Below are 22059 nucleotides of genomic sequence, written 5' to 3'. Positions count from 1 at the left end.
GGCCACACTGGACTTAATTTTAGTATGTGTGCTACCACCTTTCTCATTTATTATAAAGGCTGCTTCCTTTCCAATTTGTAGCTGTGTAATTTCCCTGCCTTAGATGCAGAATTTATCCATGTGAAAAGTAATATCAGGGTTTTAACAGAATGTAATACAGTAGTTGCAAATAAAGAGCTAGCACTAAGTGCGCAGTTTTATATGGAGAAGAGTTTGGGGAAGCCAGCTCTGCAATGAGCTGACTGAGAAGAGAGGCTGTATAGGATCTTGAGCGTGGCATATTAGGTCCCAGGACTGGTTCTAATCCCAGATACAACATTGACTGTCTTTGTCTTGGGCAAGTTACTTAACCTCTAGGCGTGTTTACACGTGCCTCTTCTAAGTGGGCTTAGCCTAAAATTGCCACTTTTAAGGTGCATTAAGGGAGCATGTCTACATGTGTGCACCCTTAATGCACCTGTAAAAATTGTGATTTAAGGCTACATGAGCCTAAATTTGATACCTGCATAAAGCAGGTATCAAATTTAGGCGTGGATAGCTAAGTTGCATTAGCATATGTGTAGATGCACTAATGCTCATTAGCACAGTGTGTCAATGGATAGACAGCGTCTTAATGTGCATTAGTGCATCTGCATGTGCACTGATGTGACTTAGTTATTTGTGCCTAAATTTAATGCACATTAGCGCATCCACTTGTAGACGTGCACCTAAATCGCCTCAAGCAAAGGCGCATTTAAGTTTACGCACACCTAAATGCATGTGTAGAGATGCCCAGGGCTTCCCTCTAAAAACTGGGAATGTTATTTGCTTGCCCTTAGAGAGGGGTGCTTTCAAAATTTGCTAACTTTCTGCGGAAAGAAATGGTTTAATATTATTAAAGATCTTTTGTTCTTCAAACTCTTACAGGATTCTGGTCCTGAAGAGGAAAAAGCTGGGGCAAACACCATTAAGAAGCCATCTCCCTCCAAAGCACGCAAGAAGAAGCTGAGTAAAAAAGGAAGGAAAATGGCAGGCAGGAAACGAGGGCGTCCTAAGAAGATGAACACTGCAAATACGGACCGCAAGACCAAGAAGAACCAAACTGCACTGGAGCTTCTGCATGCTCAAACTGTGTCACAGACATCCTCATCCTCTCCTCAGGGTAAGTTCAAGCCATTCATCATTGCCATGGAGCATGAGAGTCTGTTATTAGTGTCCAGGAGAATGTTTTAGCCTTAGTAAATGTTTAGAAGTTTTTTTTTTTCCCCAGAAACCAGACTCTCTTAAGCCCCTCCTTTTTATTGTTTAGCTTCTCTGTACCTGAAATAAAACACATCGCTATGTCTAGCTGCTTCATATCATTATATCCCCTCCCCTCCAGGTGGGATGATGGAGCCCCAGACTGTCTGTTAATGGTAATCTAAATGTGTCCGTTAGGAATTGTAGCAGAAAAGTGGAATTAAGATTATGGCCCAATGGTTTTCGCACACAACCTGAGGATTATTCCAAACATGGTCTTGTTGCCTTATGTTAACTTGGCCAAATTACTGGATCTTTTGGTGTTAAATGTGCTCCTTACTGACAGAAATAATCTCTTCTATGTGCCAAAATTGCTGGATTTCGTTATTTAAAATGCGGCCTGCATTCCCTTATTTACTAGATGCATACAAGTCACCTCATAGTCCATATTACCAACTACCTCCGAAGGTGCAACGGCATTCATCTAACCAGCTGTTGGTGACTCCCACCCCACCTGCACTACAGAAGCTGCTAGGTAAGATTTTATTTTTCCTGATGCATGGACATTGAAATGGAATCAAGGTGACTCGTGTAGTTTTTTTGTCTACAGGGATGGGGCTGTTTTGCTACAATAGCAAAATTCAAGACAAACTTAAAAGTTCAAGATTTTGTTGGGTTTTTTTAATTTTGACTGATGGGGTTTAATTTTTAATCCAAAGCATATTTTATGGTAACACATGAGCCAGGAGAACTGTATTGTTAATAGAAATGGGTTATGTTCCACCAGCACTAAGATAGTCAGTTAATTGTCCGGCTTTTAAAAATTTTTGCCTGTCATTGGCAACAAAGTGGTGTTTGTTACAAGCACCTTTCCACTGAGGTTCCTAAACCTGTCAGAACCTGGGAGGGTTTGTTGTACACGTGCTGTCTTTCATACTTGATGTTGTAAGAGGTAAGAAGGGAAGAGAGCACCTGCCTGCCAGTGCTCTTCCTGCTGCTGCCACTGCCACCATATCCTTTTATCTTGCATGCTGCTAAAGTTGAAACCTTGGTTTACATTTATTGTTTTTAGCAGAATTTCAATTCTCATTTGGCACAAGAGAAAAGAAGCTTGGGTTTTTCAGAAAGCCAAAATGACTTTCCTAGATGGACACTGCTGGTCCAGAAACAACCCTGCATCATTTTAAAATAAAATAGTGGTTAATTTAATGACTAAGGATTACAGGGAGCAGAATTCCAGTTTTCCTCTAAGGGAGAACGAGAAAGCAAAGTAGAAACAAAACAGAGATTTTTTTTTTTTTTTTTTTTTTTTGTGAGGGTTTTGGAGCACGGGATGGCTCTGTCAGGGAGTATGTTCTAAATGTAAAAGATGTTATGATGAGAAGACCTGGAATTTCTTCTGAAAGAAGATTAAGGGAGCAACATGCGACCTGAAATAATATTATATGGCACAGCTAGGTTGAGGTATACGTTGGGCACAATGAAGGTTAGCAGGAAACTTGGATGCAAGTGAAAGGGTCTATAGAAAAGGTACTAGCATGATGGGAGGGGTAGACAAAGAGCATGACTTCAGCAGTATCTTGGTAAACAGGCTTTGGGGTACAAGGGTGCACTGTGAACAAAATGGTCAGAAGGGAAGGTTAAACAGAATCAAAACTAAAGTTAGCCGGAGCATGGACCAATGTTTTGTCAAAGAGGATAAAAAGGAAGGGGTCGAGTTTGGAGATGCTAAATGTGACTTATTTAGTATTAACTCTGTAGTTTGGGGAGGGTGGAGGGGAGGTGACATGACAGGGAACAAAGAGAGACTCCCAGGCTATGGGACTGAGAAGACACTGGAGCATTGAGCACAGTGCTCCTGTACTGTGACTATAACAGGCAGTCTTTTTATTGCTTCTACTTATATGAAAGTCCATCAAGAAACTCCTTTTTCAAAGGTCCTCTTTCAAAGGCTGCTTTTGTGCTTCCTTTTAAAATGTGTTATTAGGATGGTTACAATGAGGGACCTAATCTGTGGTTAATAAATCAAGGGGGTCAGCTTGCATTGACACAAGGAGCTTTCAACATACATGAAATCGATCTCTAGTGCTTCAGTGCATCTAATAGCCCATGTAGAAGGCAGTAGGGTCCTTGCTACAAGCTTGAATTTCCTTCTTTCCTCCAAATAATGTTGTTGCGCACTTATTTTTATTGCAGACTCTTTTAAGATCCAATACATGCAGTTCATGGCGTACATGAAAACTCCTCAGTACAAAGCAAACCTGCAACAGTTATTGGAGCAGGAAAAGGTAAGCCATTTATGAAATGGTTTCTAGCTTGGAAATGTATAGCTTCCTCAGATGAGAGAGAGGTGGGGAAATCCAGAGTTTTGATGGTTTTGCCTAAATCGAGTACAGTCTGTCACCCAATTAAAGGCCTCATTTAAGAGATTATATCTTTTTGCTGAAGGCACTATGAGCTGTGGGTTTATTTGCCCTCTCTGCCACTGATTTTAACATTACTGTGATCCGGTTTTTGGCACCTTTTTGTATCAGTTTCTTCAACAGCAGAATAGGGATAGTGTTGTTTTTTTACACACTATTGGGACTTCATTCGTTGTTAAATTCTTCTTACATCACTTTTTAATATACTCAAGCTGTTTGTTTGAACTGGGGATTTTTAAATGAGCTAGGCAACAGGAATTAGAGCATCAAAAATAAAATACTTTCAACTTCTTTTTTTTTTTTTTTAAGGTCTACCATTTTCCAGGTCCACAGTTTTACTCAGTAGACTAAAGGAGATGAGGTTCTGATAAGTTAGATGAGACTGTCCTTTCTTCGTATGATCGAGGTTCCTTAACTGAGATTCGGGCTCCTTAAATCTGAATTGGAGATTTGGATATAGATCATTCAATTTCACTTAACGTAACTAGAGACTAAAATAGCCCTTATTCAGGTTTCCTAGAATTAAGTACACATTGAAACTAGTTCCTCGGCATCTAGAGTAGTTTGTGCAGAAACAGGTAAGGTAATGAACCAGTATCGTGTTAGCTTTCTGATACTTCCTTGTATTCTGAAAATACAAGGGAACAGCCAGTATAGTGTCATACAGAAGGTTAAATGCAATATTCTTGAGTGCAAGTCATTGGTCTTCAGATTATAGTGATGGGTGTGTTACCAACATCAACATTTTTGTAAGATACTCAATAGTTTCACAGCAAGGATTGTACTTGTGAAAAATACTTTGCAGACTTGCAGTGTTTTTTCCTACTGAAGTACAGCTATTTGTCCAGCAGAGGGAGTATAGCTTCACTAACTAAATACATTTTGGGTAGCAATTAAGGAATCAGTTAATGCTTTTGGGGCTTTAGATATTCAATTTGTAGACACCTGATACTTAATGGAAGGATTCCTTGAATGTAGCAACTTTGTGAGATGCCCAATCCAAAGTATTGACAAAGCCATCAAACTGTTTCTCAGACTCAAACTTGAGTTGTTCTTCAGATAAGTAGGGTCTGTGCTATTCCACCATATCCCCTCACTGAGAATGGATTAAACGTTACCTGTGGCACTTGTTCAAAGCCTGTGTAGTTGTCATTTGTTTCGCACATCACTGCCAACTTGGCTTCTGCTTACAAGTTTGTGAGGAAAGTCTGTAGTACCAAGTTAACGTTTTTCTGCACAAAGTATAGAAAGGAAATTGCAGTGTGAGTATTGTTCAGTATATTGGTGTTCTAATTTAAGATGGTCTAAAAAGTGTAAATGGGTTGTATCTAACATGACTTATTTTCTTGGAGGATGCAATTTGTGCATAATGATTCTCAGCTGTCTTAGATTCAAGGTACCCTCCATAACATTTTTGAATTTGGTGCCACACCAGGTGAGAACCAGTGTTGTAATGCCTGATTTTTCCTCAGTTATTTAAAACCAGGGTGCTGTTGCCACAGTCAGGTAAAATTGCCCCACGTGCCTTGGCAAAGCCTGTTTCTGCTGCAGCCCTTCGCTGCTTGGCCCTGCATGCTCCTCTTGGAAACAGGTGTGCAGGAGAGTTGCAGCTGGTGTTGGTTTCTCCATGGTACTCTGGAGAAACACCAGAAACACAGATAAGTCTCCAGGCTGCTGTACCCGCTGCCCAGTGGAGCTGTCCCACACATCTGTTTCCAGGAGGAGTATGAGGGTCAGACTGGGAAGGAGTGGGCAGGAGTGGGTGCTTCTGCCTGCGTTAGGTTTATCAGACAGACTTCCTGGTCAGACTCCATGCAGCAGTTTTGGCAAATTGTGGTGGTGCTGCTGGCATTGCACCCTCTGAAGTGTCTCTCAGCACCCCAGCTGAGGACCACTGGTATAGAAAGACTTCATGGAACAGAGCAGTGAGTACTAAATCATAATAGATTTGTGAAAACTGAACCAAAACTTGCCCTGATTTAAATAACTAGTTCAGTTTCTAATTACAGTGGTCTTGCTGACAATGTCTTAGTCTTACTTACAAAAGCTGTGTATAGCATCTGTTTTAAAATAAAGCACACTAACAAGATAATGACATACTTATATACCAGGTTCCCTTCGATGGAGTTACTGGCTTCTATATTGGATACAAATCCTAGATATTGGAAGCACAAAGGCTTTCACAGCCTCTCCAGGGCATTGGATTTAATGTTATAGCCATAACAGTTCTCCTTTCCCAAAATCTTGAAGCGGAAAACACCAGGTTGTATGTGTGGGTGATCAAACTTCATACTTTGTCTCTACCCCCACCCATCCGTGGAATCTGTCAGCACTGCTCTTTAATTGCTCAGGTGGATTGCTCCTGAATGCAGACACATCTTTCTTTTTCCCTTCTTCAGCACTTTCAGTGAATACTCCGCTTCTGCAGAACCTCTTTTTTGGAGTGGGTGGAAAAACGAGGTGGGGGAAGAAGGGAGAAGCATTATAAATTTGAGCTGCTTTCTCCCCCATATATGTTCTCGTCTTCCATATATCTATTTTTTAAATTCTTCAGCCAGTTTATTCCCACCCTTTGCTGGCTTGGGAATTGGGAGAGAATCATATTGACAAGCAAGAGTCTAGGAATCCCCATGGTTGTCTATGAACGTGATACATAGGAATTGCCCTGCAAACCGAAGAAAGAACAGGCAGTCGAGGGAATTCTACGTGGGAGAACAGAGAGAAGCTCCTCTAGGAGGTGGCTTGGTCTTCCCAACTGTCTTTTTTCCTAACTTATTTTATTAACTGAAACTTTTAAAGGTACGTTCTATAGGAAAACCATACTCTAAGTGGATTGGATTTCTGGGGATCTTCCAGCTCAGCTTCAGATCTCATTTATACCCCATAATGAATCCCTTTAATATCGTCACTTTTCCGTTTCTCTTCTGTAAGATGTGACTACCGTTTCCTTTTCTCACAAATGTCTGACTTTTGGGAGGGGAGAATGATGAGTGAGAGAGGAAAGGCTGTGAATTAATGTCAGTGCCATATCTTAAATACAGTTCCACCTACAGTGTTAGATTCTAGCAAGCATACAACAAAAAATTGAAGAGACAGAGCAAAGATGAGATTAGAAAAGAAAATGAAAAATATCTGCTAACTAATGCAGGGTCACTCCCAGCTTTGTACGTGTTTCATTATCCAGGCTTGTTTTAATGGTGTGGGAATGTTGCAGCTGTGATGGTTTAGGAAATAACCTCAACTTTGCTTTTTGTATTTTTTTTAATGGTATCTTTAACTGGACTAAGTACATGGTGAAAGCCTGCCCAGCATCTCTTCAAACTGTAAAGTTAGCTCAGTAAAAGAATCAGTCAAAAAACCTTTGCTTTTCACAGCCTTGTTTTAAATATTTTGCATAATGAGACTGCCTTTATGGTGGGAAAACTGTTGTTCACGCTACTACACATTGCTGTTATGATGAGTTACCTACTTCTGGACTAATGAGGCGTTGATATAATCAAAATGCTAAGGGGTGTAAGATTGGCAGTTAGAACTCCCCTCAAGGCATTCTGCAGTGGGAGATTATCCTGTTTGTTTTTCTTGAATCTTTCAGGAAAAGAACGTTCAGTTATTGGGGACAGCGCAGCAGTTGTTCACCCATTGCCAGGCCCAAAAAGAGGAAATCAAGCGACTGTTTCAACAAAAGCTCGATGAGGTATGGCCCCATCTGATGGGAGCAGATTAAATAAAAATAAATATTTGCATAGAATTATCTCATTCAAAACTGAATCTGAATCTGTTGGATTAAAGCATTACTCTGACTTCAGCATCTTGGTGGGCAGTGATCACATGGAACTGTTTTCATTCTGTCACAATCCACACACGTTGTGTAAATTATAGTTTGCTACTCCCAGCTCTGTGCTTTATTAGTGCAGGAGGATGTTTGTGATAGTCTTTAGAATAGTCTTCATTAAGTAATGGTTGATTACACAGAAACCATGCTCAACTGAGTGCTTGCCTTCACCTTGATGTACAGGGTTGATACTGGCCATATGCCACTACAACATTTAATTTGCAGCTGGAAGATGCTCTACTCCCCAGCTATTCATGGTTATGAAGGAAAAGAACATGACACATTCAGGTGGAAGAGAGTGGAGTTTTGGTCTCCATCTCTAAATAGTGGAAGTAGGAAAAAGTGCAGAGCAGGGCAAGGGGGATGATCAGTAGAAAGCAGCTTCTGTACAAGTGCAGACTAAATAGGCTCGGACTCTTCATCTTAGAAAGAAGATGAGTCGGGGCTGGGGGTGGATCTGATAGAAGTCTATGAAATCATGAATGTCCCTGGGAAAGAAAATAAAGATTTAGTCTCCTGCAGTACTAGAACTAGGGGAATTCATGGGAATTATTAGGAAGCAGGCTTAAAACAGTTTTTTTTCAGACACCATGTGGAATGCCTTGCCAAAAGATGTTAGAAGTTGATTCATTTAACCAGGATCAAAAAAGGATTAGATGCATTCATTTAAGAAAGGCCCATCAGTGGACTAGTTGAGGTTGTAACTTCTGAATTACAGCTTCTAAGCCTTTAAATCAGGGGTGGGCAAAATATGGCCTGTGGAGGGACTCTGATGGGCCTATGGTGGGTTCTTTGGTCCCCCCTGGCACAGATGCCGTCCAGCCTATGGTAGGCATCCCACTACCCCAGAGTGTGCAGTGGGGCTGGGGTGGCTCCTTCCACTTATTGGTGCCAGCCCCAGCCCCATGGAGACTGGCAGGGACCCGCACATGCGGCCCTAGCCCTGCCCCACCCCGCATCTGCTCCCTACTTGCCCTAGCTGGAGTGAACCAGCCCCAGACCTGTGTGCACAGCCCCAACCCTGGGCCCGCTCTGTGCCTACTCTGGACTGCTTACCCATGATGGGGAGCAGCGGCAGCCAGGCAGAAGCTGCTGCTGGGCATGGGGGGGGCCAAATAATTGCCTACCCCTTCTCTAAATGCTGGCAGCTGTAATGGAAGAGGGGCAGGGGAACAGATTGGTCTTCCATTTATCAACTGTTCCCTGCTATTGTGAGATACTGGGCCTGTGACTGACCTAGGACAGCATTTCTTAATGTTCTTAGGGATAGAGTTGAAGTTTGGAACAGTAGTTTCATTGTAAAGATTCATATTCTATTCTGCTCTTTGTAAAAAAAAAAAAAAAAAAAGCAGCAGTTACATTAGTAATTGCACATCTGGAGAACTTGTTCTTATTCATCTAGGCCACTTTCCACCCCACACTGCCAACGGTACAGTCCTTTCTGCATTGCTCAGCAGAGAACTCGAGAGGAAGCTGTATTTGGGACAGTCTTGTTTGTCACAGAACTGCAAGAAATGGGTTCTGATTCAGCCTCTGCCAGAGATTGGTGCATGTGACCTTGGGCAAGTCATGTGATCTCTCTGCCTTGGATTCCCGATTTGTATGCACAGACCTCTTGTGTCTCATCAGTTAACATTATGTATGCTCTTTGGGGCCAAGTCTTTTAGATTTGTAGGCTCCGGTCAACTGGTTCTTGGTCTTGATTGGGTACATTTTGTGCAATTGTATATTAAGCAGGTCAGTAGCTTTCTAGATTTCTATGGCTGTAAAAAGCATTTGAGAGGTGAGGGGTTAGAAATGGTGGTGGTTATCACCCAGGGGCTTAGCAATGCTGTCTTGCTAATGTAAATTCAGGGGCACAGAAGGAAGCATCTCCTTCATAAGGCCCAACTAAGGAATTGTATGTCAAATCCTAAATTGTGCTACCAGCTGGCCATCGCCATCTGTGACTTGGGATGTGATTTGCCCAAAGCACCTCACTTTGCTTTCTTAACTTTCTCCCACTTGTAAAATGGGGAAGATGATGATAAACTCCACATACAAGGTTGAAACCTTTCCTGTTGATTGTAAAAGTGCTGTGAGTCTCCTCAGGACGGTTGCCATAGAAGCATGAAACTTTGTCCTATTTTATGACAATTATCTGGAGTTGGAATAATGAGTTATTCTTTAATTTAACCTTTTTATTCTTTCCTTCCTGTAGTTGGGAGTTAAGGCTCTGACATATAATGACCTGATTCAGGCTCAGAAGGAGATCTCTGCTCACAACCAGCAGCTGAAAGAACAGACGAAGCAGCTGGAGAAAGATAACAGTGAACTCAGGAACCAGAGCTTGCAGCTGGTGCGTACTGTGCTTCCATCTGACTAGTATGCCCAGCCAAGTGGTGTCCATGTTTTTGTACAATGTAGAGGTCATAAACCGAATGTTGCTTTTTTCCTGTTTTATATCTCAATGAGAACAAAAGCTGCTAGGAAAGCTTGGCTCCTCTAGGGCCTAGAAAAATGTTGTCAATGTAAAGAATGCCACACTCATGGGAAGAGATCGTATGTTCAGTTCCTGTGGTCACTCTTGATCTCACGTGCTGTCTCTAGCTTCTCTTTTTTTTTCCTTGGTAGAATGTGATCTTTTGGCTTACCAGTTGCTTTCCTTTTGCATGCCTCTCATTTCCCCTTCCTTTCCTCCAATTTTAATCAGGAAGTATTTTAAAAGAATGTCTTGATCTGGAGAGGACGTGGGTGGGCAGTCCATCATTTTGGAAATCTTAATTTGAAACCTAGTAAGCTGGTTTTGGTGGCTTCAGCCTCCTCCATTTCAAAAGGGGTACTTAGTTTTAAACTAACAAGAGAAAGTACTTTTTTTACACAGTACGTAGTTAACTTGTAGAATTCGTTGCTACAGGTGGTGGAGGCAGGTAACATAGCTAGGTTCAAAAAGGGACTGGATAAATTCATGGATGGATGGATGGATGTTAATGGCTAATGAACAGCATAGCTAGAGAAGTTTCCCCTGGCATCTCTAAACCAATACAAGGTGGATGCCACGAAGGGTATACAATAGGGAATAGATCACCCTAGAGATTCAGGTTTGGTGTTCTCCTTGTATAGCATCCACTTCTGCCATTGTCAGAGATGGGATACTGGGCTAGACTGACCATTGGTCTGACCCTGTATAGCACTTATGTTCTTATGGGGATTGATGGGATAACATCTTAGAACTGAGGTGATGAATCTCATTGGTCAAGAAGACAGCACAATTCTTGCTTGTCTGAAACCTTTACTTTATCCCTCACTCGGTTCCTGGAACTGCAACAGGTATTGGAGAAGCTGGATGCAGAAGTATTTAGTGGTGAGTGCTAACTGCATGCCCCAGCTAGGCAGAACCCAACTACCTCCTGCTATACTAACAAGAGCTGGAGATTATTTTTTTCCCCTAGAGTTAGAATATTTGCGTGGAAGAGGCAGCTAGTTCCCAGTAGGATAGAAAATGTCCATATCTTCAGCTGAGAGACTTGTGGGATTCTGTCCTGCTCCTTGGGTTGTTCAGGGTTTTGAAACCTTGTATTGACTTATCCATTAATGTGCTTACAGCTTAAGGCACGGTGTGAAGAACTGAAATTGGACTGGTCAACTCTTTCACTTGAGAACTTACTGAAGGAAAAACAGGCGCTGAAGAATCAGATTTCGGAGAAACAAAAGCACTGCTTGGAATTGCAGGTAGAATGGAGTGAAGTTCTAGAGCCACCAGCTCTGAATAGCATTCAGCCAGTTTTCCAGTTAGGGGTACATCTCTCCTGTAAGTTACTCAATTTGTTTTTGCCTAACAAGATACTGGAGTGTAGACCTGCTGGCTACATGGCAGGATTAATTAATGAAACAGTTATTAGAAAGTAGTGGAAAAAATTAAGAGCAATGATGCAGATAATTTCTGGCCAATCAGAAGTTTTCTTGGTATCTTTTTTTAGATCCCTGACCTGACTACATGCCAGAGCTGGGGAAGAATAGGCTTTGGTTAATCAACACCTCCCTGCATCACTAAAATCCTCTTTCACTAGACAAAAATAAGACAATACTAGCAACTGTTGTCTCTGCTCAGTGTCTGGGACTAGGGAGAAGCAAACAGGACAGTTTGCCAGCAGTTTGGTCTGTAATAGACTCCCACCATCAGGTCCCCTTCTCCTGACAAGGGAGGTATAGTGCCCATCTTTACGAAAGGGAAGGAGGAGAATCCATGGAACTACAGACCAGTCAGCCTCACCTTAGTCCCTGAAAAAATCATGGAGCAGGTCCTCAAAAATCCATTTCTAAGCACTTAGAGGAGAAGAAGATCATTAGGAACAGTCAGCATGGATTCATCAAGGGCAAGTCATGCCTGACTAAACTGATTGCCATCTATGATGAGATGACCAGCTCTGTGGATGCAGGGAAGGCAGTGGAAGTAATATACCTTGACTTTAGCAGGGCTTTTGATACAGTCTCCCACAGCAGTCTTCCAAGCAAGCTGAGGAGGTACAGGTTAGATGAATCGACTGTAAGATGGATAGGAAGCTGGCTAGCTAGTTGGGCTCAACGAGTAGTAATCAATGGCTCAGTCTAGTTGGTAGCTGGTATCAAGTGGAGTGCCCCAAAGGTCGGTCCTGGGGCTAGTTTGCTTCAGTACCTTCATTAATGATCTGGAAGGTGGGATGGGAGTGCACCCTCAGCAAGTTTGCGGATGACACCAAACTGGGAGGCGTAGTGGAGTGTAGGGCTAGGATATAGAGTGACCTAGACAGATTGGAGAATTGGGCCAAAAGAAAGCTCATGAGGTTCAGCAAGGACAAGTGCAAAGTCCTGGATTTAGGATGGAAGAATCCCATGTACTGCTACAGCTGGGGGCTGACCGGCTGGACAGTAGCTCTGAATAAAAGGACCTAGGGGTTACAGTGGACGATAAGATGAATACAAGTCAACAGTGTGCCCTTGTTGCCAAGAACCAGCATACTGGGCTGCATTAGTAGAAGCACTGCCAGCAGATCAAGGGAAGTAATTACTTCCTTCTATTCTATACTGGTGAGGCCACATCTGGAGTACTGTGTCCAGTTTTGGGCCCCCACTATAGAAAGGGTGTGGACAAGTTGGAGAGAGTCCAGCAGAGAGTGGTGAATATGGTTCGAAGGGCTGAGGCATGTGAACTGGGTTTATTTAGTTTGGAGAAGAGAAGACTGAGGGGGGGATTGAATAGCAGCCTTTAACTACTTGAAGGGGGATTCCAAAAAGGATGGAACTGGACTGTTCTCAGTGATGACAGAATAAGGAGCAATGGTCTCAAGTTGCAGCAAAGGAAGCTTAGGTTGGATATTAGGAAGAATTTTCTCGCTAGGAGGCAGGTGAAGCACTGGAATGAGTTACCTAGAGAGGTGGTGGAAGCTCCATCCTTGGAGATTTTTAAGGCCCGTCTTGATAAAGCCCTAGCTGGGATGATCTAGTTGGGGATGGTCCTGCTTTGAGCAGAGGGTTGGACTAGATGACCACTTGAAGTTCGTTCCAACCCTCACTTTCTGTGATTCTCTGATCTCCTGTGTGTCCTTTGAACATGTGTTTTCAGGTATCAGTTATCACAGAACATCTGTAACTTGTTGAAGAAAAATTGTCCCCATCCTTCCATAAAACCTTTCTTTCATAACGGGGTGACTGTCCTGATTTTTCACTGGAAGTGGTAACCAAAATTCAGGTGTATTACTGGACAAGATGCTGGGTGCTGTTTTGGAGTGGGATCTTTCCAGCCCCCAGCAATCCAGTGGTGTTTAGTGGAAGCGAGAAGAGGTGGGGAGGGGTTGGTTTGTTTAAAATCTGACTTTCTACATGTTAAACTCGATTTACACACTCCAAAATATTTCCTGAGATTCTCTTGAATCCATATCCTTTAGCTGTACCTCTGTCACAAGTTCAGAACCTTGTCTCCATATGCAAATTGTATTTTTTTTAAATCATAGATTGTTTGCTTTATCACCTAAAAGGAATGCAGCTGAAGACAAAATTCCATTATGTATAGTGTTTAATCTTTGCCCTCCTCTTCATTTAAAGATCAGCATTGTGGAGCTTGAGAAAAGTCAAAGGCAGCAGGAGCTCATGCAGCTGAAATCCTATACGCCGTCCGATGAGTCCTTGTCAATACAACTACGCAATAAAAATCATCTAAGTCGTGAACCTGAGGTTGATCATGGCAGGTTCCAACTTGAGCTTGAGTGTTCTAAATTTCCTATGACCCATATCAATGGCATGAGTCCCGAACTGTCCATGAATGGCCATGCTACTCCCTATGAAATCCATAATACTCTTAGCCGGCCCTCTTCCAAGCAAAACACCCCTCAGTATATGACCTCTCACCTGGACCAAGAAATAGTTCCATGTACCCCAAACCACAGCAGTAGACAGAAGGCGGACAAGACATCCAGCTTGTCCTTACCTGATTATACCAGATTTTCCCCTGCTAAGATAGCCCTAAGGAGGCACTTGAATCAGGACCATGCAGTCAATGGAAAAGCAACAACTAATGAAATTCAGAGGTGAGAGGGGGTCAGTTCCGAAGTTGGGGAAATGGGTATGATATTTGTCTCTCTATTGCTGTCAGTATATGTAGACTATAGAAGAAAATGGTTAAAAAATAGAATTGATATATGTAGTTCCAGTCTTTGTGGCTCAGGCATTTGACTAAAAGCCAATAGATGTAGCAGTGGCAGATGATCAGGTAAGCAAGGCAATGATGTCTTGAGTTTTCAACAAGAATTTGTTGCAGTTGGAGATCACTGGAATTCAAAACCTGACTGTGTGTATCCTGTTTTAGAGCTGACCACATAAAAGAGAATGGCCTTACATATCCAAGCCCTAATATTTCAAATGGCATGAAGCTGAGTCCTCAGGAAACTCGGCCCTCTTCCCCAGCGGCCTTACCGATTGCAGGCGAGAAGGTAAGGAATATGCCTGTCTGTGCAGAGCTCAGGTCAACAGAAATGATACTCCTGACAGAATTGAGGGGGGAGAACTCCATGGTACTAGGTTGAGGGTGTCCACATCTTCTTTTCTGGTAGTCGTTGGAGATGGCCAGCTTGGGATTGGGTGTAATGGGAAATGGAAGACAAAGTGGAACCAGAGAAAGAAACGGGGAACAAAATGTGGTAATTCTGGCGAGTGGTGGTGGAGGGGAGGGACTCTTTCCTGTCTAGGTTTGAATGTTAACTGTGCTGTTAATGGCCAAAAGTTCTATTGGTGTCAGATGTTGTCTTTAGTCTCCGTGTAATGATTAAGTTGTCTTAATCAACTTCGTAACAAGCATTTGTTTCCAAAACCCATCTTGCCACGGGTTCACTCAGAATCAGTTTCAGTAGTGTGAATTGTCTCCTCCTGTGCAGAGGTCCCTGTTACGGAGCAGGCTTTTGAGACTGGGTTTCATTGGAGCTCTTGCCTGGCCATTGCCTGCTGTGCACACAGAGGAGGCTTTTATGCTACAGATTTTGTCAGACAAGCACCTTTCACCAAGTTCTGGCAAGGTTACGCAGGAGCAAGCTTCCCACCATTGTGGCAAATGCTGGACCCTCCACTTGTCTCATCAGAAAGACCTGGTTTGGATTCCTTTGAACACCAGCCCTCATCCCATATCCCAGTGGTTTGTCACTGCTGGTTGAATTGGTGAACACTTTGATCCTTACGGTCAACATGTCTGAACACCTTCTCTTATCAGTGGCATACTGCCACTTTGGGGATACTACATAACCTAAATGAGCTTGGAAAAAAGTGTTACATAAAAATACTGATGTATGACAAATAGAACCTTCAATTAGGGTTGGGGCATACTTGCTAATGAGGAGTGATACCCTCTGAAACCATCTGCTTTTGTATTTGCAGGTTTTAAGAGAGAGAACCTCTGCAAGTAATGGAGAAACTATCACCAGCCTACCTATCAGTATTCCTCTCAGCACAGTGCAGCCCAATAAACTCCCTGTTAGTATCCCTCTGGCCAGCGTAGTCCTACCTAGCCGTGTTGAGAAGGTGGTGAGTAAGGGATTGTCAACTTTCCATCCCTAACTAAAACCAGATTGGGGTGTTGTACATTTGAGGCAGGATCATGATGAGGCTACTGCAGTAGGTTAGTTTAATGCCTTTGGAGATACTCCAGCTGGATCTCTGCCCCCAGGAAATATTCTAAATGTGTGGCATGCAAAAAAGATGGCGGAGTCTGGGTTAGATGCTGGGGAAATTTGGCTGTGAATTATGTTTGCTAATCTTGGCTCGACCACTGACTCTGGTGGTTGGTTAGTGGGCAAGGGAACTTCTCTGCTTCTCTTTGCCTGTTGGTAAAGTGTGGCTCTTTGCAGAGATGTCAGGGGATGAACTTTTGTTGAAAGTATAATATGGAAAGTGTGAGTTGCTGCTGCATAGTTAACTTTTTAATCTTATAATTGAAAGATCTTTCAGGGCCCTTTCAGATCATTAGCAGTTCTTTCTGTTACCATGTCAAAGCCGTGTGTGTGTGTGTGTGCTTGGAAGGGAGAAGCTCGAAAAGGCCAATAGTAGAAGACAGCCCGGTGGCAGAAGGCTTCCCGTGTCCTCAGTGTTTTGACAAAGACAAATGCCGTAGGATTACTAAGGAGCCTGTTGCTTCCTTTTTATGGGAGACAAACTCGGAGTTGACCTAGATAGGTTCTCTCTCTGATAACTTGAATATGAGATATGGCACAAGGGCCATACCCAGCTGCAGTGTGAGCATGTAGTTGTGTTGTGGTTTTGTCAGCTGATGGTCTTGTAGTTGTAGGAGAATGTCCCTCTCTCTAGTTGGAGGCAGAGACAGCATCTCCTCACATAGAGGGAAGGTAGTGTCAGTCACAGAAAAGTCTCTTTCAGCCCTCTGCTCTTATGCATTTGGAGGCAAATGCTTCGTGATGTCTTTCTTTGGAAGATGTCTCTCGACAGTGACACCTGTGATGGCTCAATGTATGATAGCTCTGCTGAAGGTTGGTGACTTGCATCCTCTGATCATCTGGCTTTCTGCATTAGGTGTTCAGCATGGAGACTTCCTGAAAACAAGAGTACACACTGATGACACCAGGCCCCAAGTTTCAGTGCATCACTTATCCATGTGGAAAGAGCTGTCTGTGGAAACTGAGGCCACAGTTCAGCCGGCTGTTTTCTTTCCCTCTATGCTAGTGTTAGGGATGACGTTTCCACATTGTACTCTGGATCTAAGCTCTTTGCAGCAGGGGACCATGTTTAGACATGTCGACACTCCTGATTCATGACTGTGGCACTTACAGGCTACCACAGTACAAATAATACTTATTTGTGTCCCCTAATTAGGCTAAATGTTGGACAGTCCAAACTGCTAACCCACTTCTAGGAATGCTTTTAGATCTTGTCTAATCCATGATTCTTAACTGTGGTGTAGCTGGAATAGTGGTCAAACATACTTAAGCAGGCTTTTAGCTTGAATTATAGTTACAGTAGAAACAGAAACCAAGCATAGACCATGGTGGATATTTTAAGCTTATGTTTTACATTAAGGTGTACGATCATTTTTCCTCCTTGGTGTGGTTTTCTGAGCAAAGGTTTACAGTTGTCTTAACTACTCAGTTTCTCATCACATAAAATGCATAAATGGTAAAGTTCTTTGTGCTTTTGGAGTCTGTTACAGTTAATGAGAAATGAGTAGTTCTTGGAAGCAATCTGAAGTGTAGTATTAAGGACCATATGTAGTCTTAGGTTCTTCGGGGGCTTTAATTTCTGTACTATCCTTTCATGGCTGTTACAGATCTTAAGCATTGATTTCCATCCCTGTTGCCAGACATTTTTTTGGTGGGAGGTATATTCATTGCGTATCAGCAATGCCATCTTTGGGGTGATCAGATAAAACCCCATGACACACAACAGTGCAGTCTGCTGCCGGGCTCTCACCAGTAGCGTAAGTGTGACTTTTAGGGATAATTGGACTGTAGTATGCAATGATGCATGGGGATGGAAAGATTGTTACATGCTAGGATATGGAGTCACCGCAGCTCATTTAGTATACCCAGCAGAAAGTTGCCAGGGTGCCTGCTGGTTTAAAGACATCAGTGCAGTATAGAGTAATGAATTTTTCACAAAACATGCAAAGTCTCCATAAGATTTGGGGTATGCAGAGTCTATTAAAGAGAGCTCAGTGAATGCACATCTATTCTATGAGATCAGAAGCTGCGGAACATACTTCCTGGAATGATGTGGCTGGTTTTTCTCCTCTCTCCAGAGAAGCACACCAAGTCCAGTTCATCAGAATAGAGACTCTTCAACACTTGAAAAGCAGATTGGTGCTAGTTCTCATAATGGCATAAGCAATGCTGCTGGAAACAAGCCACTGGCTTTGGCTACCTCAGGTAACGCATTTTCCCTGGAGACTTCCAGTCGTAGTGATAACACCATCTATTATGCATGAGCTTTTCAGCACTTGCAGCCCAGAGCGGTGGATCTCACCTGCTGGGCCACTAAGATGGATAAGATGGAGGCTGGAAGGAGCGTCAGCCAATTCCCCAGCCCTGGAGTGTTCTCACTGTGCCAGCTGGCTCCCTCCCAAATCAGGAGCTAGCTGCTAGTACGTGTAGGGCTAGTTCTCAGGTTACCTGAGCTAGCTCTGCGTAAGCTAAAGAACAGAAAGAAGCAGTGTTACTGCTTTGCCTCTCAGCAGAGCTATTTAGCTTGTTCACAGTGCTGCACTGAGACAGCTGCTTTATACTACTTCCAGTTCCAGCTGGATTACTTCTGTTTTCTGGATTACGTGTGGTATGCTCCGACTTCCTGTGGTCAGCTGCAGGATTGAAAAGGGGGAGAACCACTGGTCTAGAGCACCTGGGATGCAGTACGCTGGATTTGCCGTGCATGTTCTATCAATTTTCTATTCTCGGCTTGAGGAGGAAGGGTGGAGGTGGATTAGGGTTGAAATAAAACTGAGAAATAGGATTAAGTGAGGAGCAATATATTATTGAAAACATGTTTAGGCTTCAAAACAAAAGAATTGCAACCAATAAACAATTTTGGATGGCATGCTCTTGTTGGTCGGTTCTGAAGTCCCCCTTAGGCTCTCTTCCAGCATCTGTATATGTAAAATTTACAACATCCAATTTCATACTTGCTTACGGTCCCCTTTTTTTTAGTCTTGGTTCTCTTAGCTGTAGTCCCTGAAAGAAAAAAAAAAAAAATACAGGCCAGGTTGTGCCTCTGGCTCCTCCTCTCATAACACACAAAGAAAGGATGGAACAGATGATCCCCTTGCCTTTAAGGAAATTCTAGCCCCAGCCATACCATTGAATATGGACCCTGTTGCTTAAGCTGAACGTCAGCTCCTGAGCACCTTCCCCAACAAAACCCTGCTAGAGATGAAGTCAGCAAGTTCTTTGGACCTTTTTCAATGGTATGGGAAGCCAGCTGCGGATTTGATGACCGACTGGTTCCAAAAGTGGGGAGCTTAGCAAACCCCCCATCACTCACACAGCCCATTCCAGGGGCAAGAACTGTTTCCCAAAAAAGTAAAACCAACCTCTGGGGAAAATACTAAGGCTTCTTAAGGCAAATGGCCCAAGTGAGCACAATTTTTAGCTAGCCTGTAGGAAGCTGTCCTCACTAGACTTCTTCCTTCATGCTCACCATCTGTGGGGGCCTATAGTAGGATTTCTCTCAGCTTCTTCTGAATTCAGTAGTCATTCCTGGATCAACAGAAGGGTGTTGCAGAGTATCATTGGGTTTCCACAGTTCATAGCTATCTCAGAAGTTAACTCTTAAGTTCATTGTAATCTATTACAAAAGCTACCTAATAACCTAAATTCATCTCTTTTTTTGCTTCTCTCCCACTCCCCTGCCTTGCTGAAGATCTGCCAGTCATCTCATTGCTTCCTTTTGGTTAGGTTGTGGAGGAGGGAAAGGTGGTATTGGTGGCAGGGTCTGTGTCCCTCTTTAGAAAGAAATGGATTGCTGCTGTATGGCTCAGCGGGTAGAGAAATGAGCTGGGAGCAGAGGATCCTGGTTGTCATAGCTCAAGATGAGCTTCTTAGATTGAGCAAGGCACTTGAGTAATATTAACCTGATTAAAAACAGGATGCTTCCCTAGTACTCCCAAATGTTCCTGAATCAGCAAAAAGGAGCCATGTGAGATGACAAATTTAACTTAATTCACCAGCTCACATACAACCATGTTCTTGGCTTTTACTGTGTAAAGAGCAGATTTACAGAATTAACTGTATAATTTACAGCTACCAAATGCTCCGCAATTACTGCTGTGACAGAATGGCCCGCTGCTCTAGGATGGAAAAATTCATGAAACACTCAATAGCTACTCCAGAAACGTAGCACTGTAAAGTATACATGATTGCTTCTGCTGAGTGATACTTTCCATTTCAACAGGTTTTTCTTATTCTTCTGGCTCCGTGGCAGTCAATGGAACTCTTTCAAACAGCCCAGCCCAACTTAACCATAGTGTTGATCAGGCAGCTCTGGACGACTCTGGGAGTCTGTTTAACTCGGTAGGGTCTCGCAGTTCCACTCCACAACACCCTTTGCTAATGATGCAGTCACGGAACTCGGGGCAAAACTCCCCTGCTCACCAGCACTCAACAAGCCCCAGGTTAAACGGAGCCTCCCAGAGCCTGGTAGGGGTATTGCAGTATGCAGATGCTCAGAAGATGTTTGCTGAAGGAACAAAGGGGGATCTTCAGTCTGATGCAGCATTTTCAGATCCCGAGAACGAGGCCAAGAGAAGAATCATCTTTACAATCTCTCCTAATACAGGAAATGTAAAACAATCTCCTTCCAACAAGCACAGTCCCCTGACCTCGAGCATTCGGCTGGACTGTGGTCAAGCATACATGCAAGATGGGAAGAAACGAGGTCGAAGGAAGAGATCTTCTACTGGGAATCTCAGCGTGAGCTCTGGGGTGTCCCCCAAACGCAAATCCTTACCAACAGTGGCTGGACTGTTTACTCAGCCTTCAGGGTCACCACTCAATATTAACTCCATGGTAAGCATGAAACTGAAGAATTATGATTTGGTGAAGTTGGGTTTAAGGCATGGGGCTTTTTGCATCGTTCTTGGAAGCTTACCTCTAGGATGGGTATTGAGAATCACAATGAACTGCCTAGTTCTTTAAAGTGAACTTATCTTCCCTATGAAAAAGTTTTAAATAGAATATTTAAAAACTGTTCTCATTGCCTAAGTCATCATGGAATGCAGCAGTGTGTCGTCTTATCTGACGTGGATTTGTTTAGAGGTAAAATTCTGGAGGGACTTAAAACCTTCTCTGGGCACACAACTGCCACTAGGAATCTACCAAAGCATGTGCACTCTGACAGCTTCTGGTGACTGTACAGCTCCACCAGGGGCAGAGAGCAAAGAGCACCCTGCATAGGCCAATCTTGGAAGATGTTGCCTGGTACAAACACTTTGTCAGCTTCCAGTTATGGTAGAAACCTTATTTAGGTCCATGTCTCTGTTCTGCTGCCAGACTGAAAAGGTTCTGATGCTACTGGGGAGCTGTGTGTGGACATGCAGGGTGAGTGGGGAGGGTTGATTATTTTTTGCGGTTTTTTTGGTTGTCAGAATTTGAGTTCTGCCTGCAAAACCTTGGTGAAAACTAGAAGTTAATAGCTGAAGTCCCAGTAAATATTACTGCAACATGCACAACAAATGTTTCTGATTTGGCACCTTGTGGATTCCACTATTGTGATTTGCTCTTTGATTTGTTATTGGTATGTAAGAAGAAATGCTTCTGCCCATTTTTGTCTGCTTTTAACCATCTCATTTTATCTCTAAAGTCAGATACTCCAAGCATGAAGGCTCAGAAAGGCAATTAAGAATTGTGCAGGGCTTTTAGGTTTGTGAAGCTGAAGCACAGCATGCCTCTTTGTGTTGCACGTGTAGCTAGTCATGGAGCTAAATGATGAGAGAGCAAATATCCTATCTTTTACTGAAAGAATATTTTCATCCTTAACTTTGTTTTTTTTCCCTCCCTATCCCAGGTCAATAACATTAATCAGCCTTTAGAAATAACAGCCATTTCCTCCCCTGAAAACTCCCTGAAGAACTCTCCTGTTCCCTACCAGGACAATGACCAGCCCCCAGTGCTGAAAAAGGAGAAGCCCCTCATTCAGACCAATGGCATTCATTACTCGCCGCTGACATCTGATGAAGAGCAGGGGTCTGAAGATGAGCACAATAGTACCAGGTGAATACAGTGATATAGATCTCAGGCCTGTCTGGAAAAAACCTGTTTTTGAGTTAGGGTAACGCATGTAAAGTTTGATCTGTTGGATCCTTTTCCTTGGAGAATGATCTCACTGACCCATAATACTCGCTAAGCTAGAGCTTTTGTTTTCGGCATGTGCACACCCCAGAATAGGTAAGGTGTTCAGAAAACAGAACGACTGTAAGGAACCTGTTCTACTAGCTGTGCTGATCAGTTGTGTTCCCTCCACAACATTTTGCAGGAGTGTTGGCACCAGTACATAAATGTACCACGTTTGGGAACTTCTGAGTATAGAAATTCCCTGTTCCATTTTGGCTGCTTGCATCAGTTCTTTACCTCCTGCCCCAAAATGTTA

General features: G+C 43.0%; 1 protein-coding gene across 8 annotated transcripts in view; it reads left to right on the top strand.

Moving 5' to 3' along the window:
• Nucleotides 1-22059, top strand: part of DOT1L (DOT1 like histone lysine methyltransferase) — a 95847-nt gene that overhangs the window by 58732 nt on the left and 15056 nt on the right. For 5 of the 8 annotated variants that reach the window (XM_019489928.2, XM_014599792.3, XM_019489929.2 and 2 more), the window contains 12 exons: nucleotides 907-1141; nucleotides 1640-1753; nucleotides 3415-3506; nucleotides 7234-7335; nucleotides 9674-9811; nucleotides 11059-11184; nucleotides 13534-14015; nucleotides 14294-14417; nucleotides 15352-15498; nucleotides 17723-17849; nucleotides 19867-20480; nucleotides 21478-21683. In XM_019489928.2, the coding sequence (XP_019345473.1) occupies nucleotides 907-1141; nucleotides 1640-1753; nucleotides 3415-3506; nucleotides 7234-7335; nucleotides 9674-9811; nucleotides 11059-11184; nucleotides 13534-14015; nucleotides 14294-14417; nucleotides 15352-15498; nucleotides 17723-17849; nucleotides 19867-20480; nucleotides 21478-21683 (2507 nt within the window). The remainder of the gene's footprint in view (nucleotides 1-906; nucleotides 1142-1639; nucleotides 1754-3414; nucleotides 3507-7233; nucleotides 7336-9673; nucleotides 9812-11058; nucleotides 11185-13533; nucleotides 14016-14293; nucleotides 14418-15351; nucleotides 15499-17722; nucleotides 17850-19866; nucleotides 20481-21477; nucleotides 21684-22059) is intronic. The other 3 variants (XM_059719604.1, XM_019489931.2, XM_019489930.2) reach the window with 3 other exon arrangements.

Source organism: Alligator mississippiensis, chromosome 16 (assembly GCF_030867095.1).
Source record: "Alligator mississippiensis isolate rAllMis1 chromosome 16, rAllMis1, whole genome shotgun sequence".
NCBI classification, from domain to species: Eukaryota; Metazoa; Chordata; order Crocodylia; family Alligatoridae; genus Alligator; species Alligator mississippiensis.
Note: the sequence above shows the minus strand (reverse complement) of the source record. Positions and strands in the feature narration are given on the sequence as shown.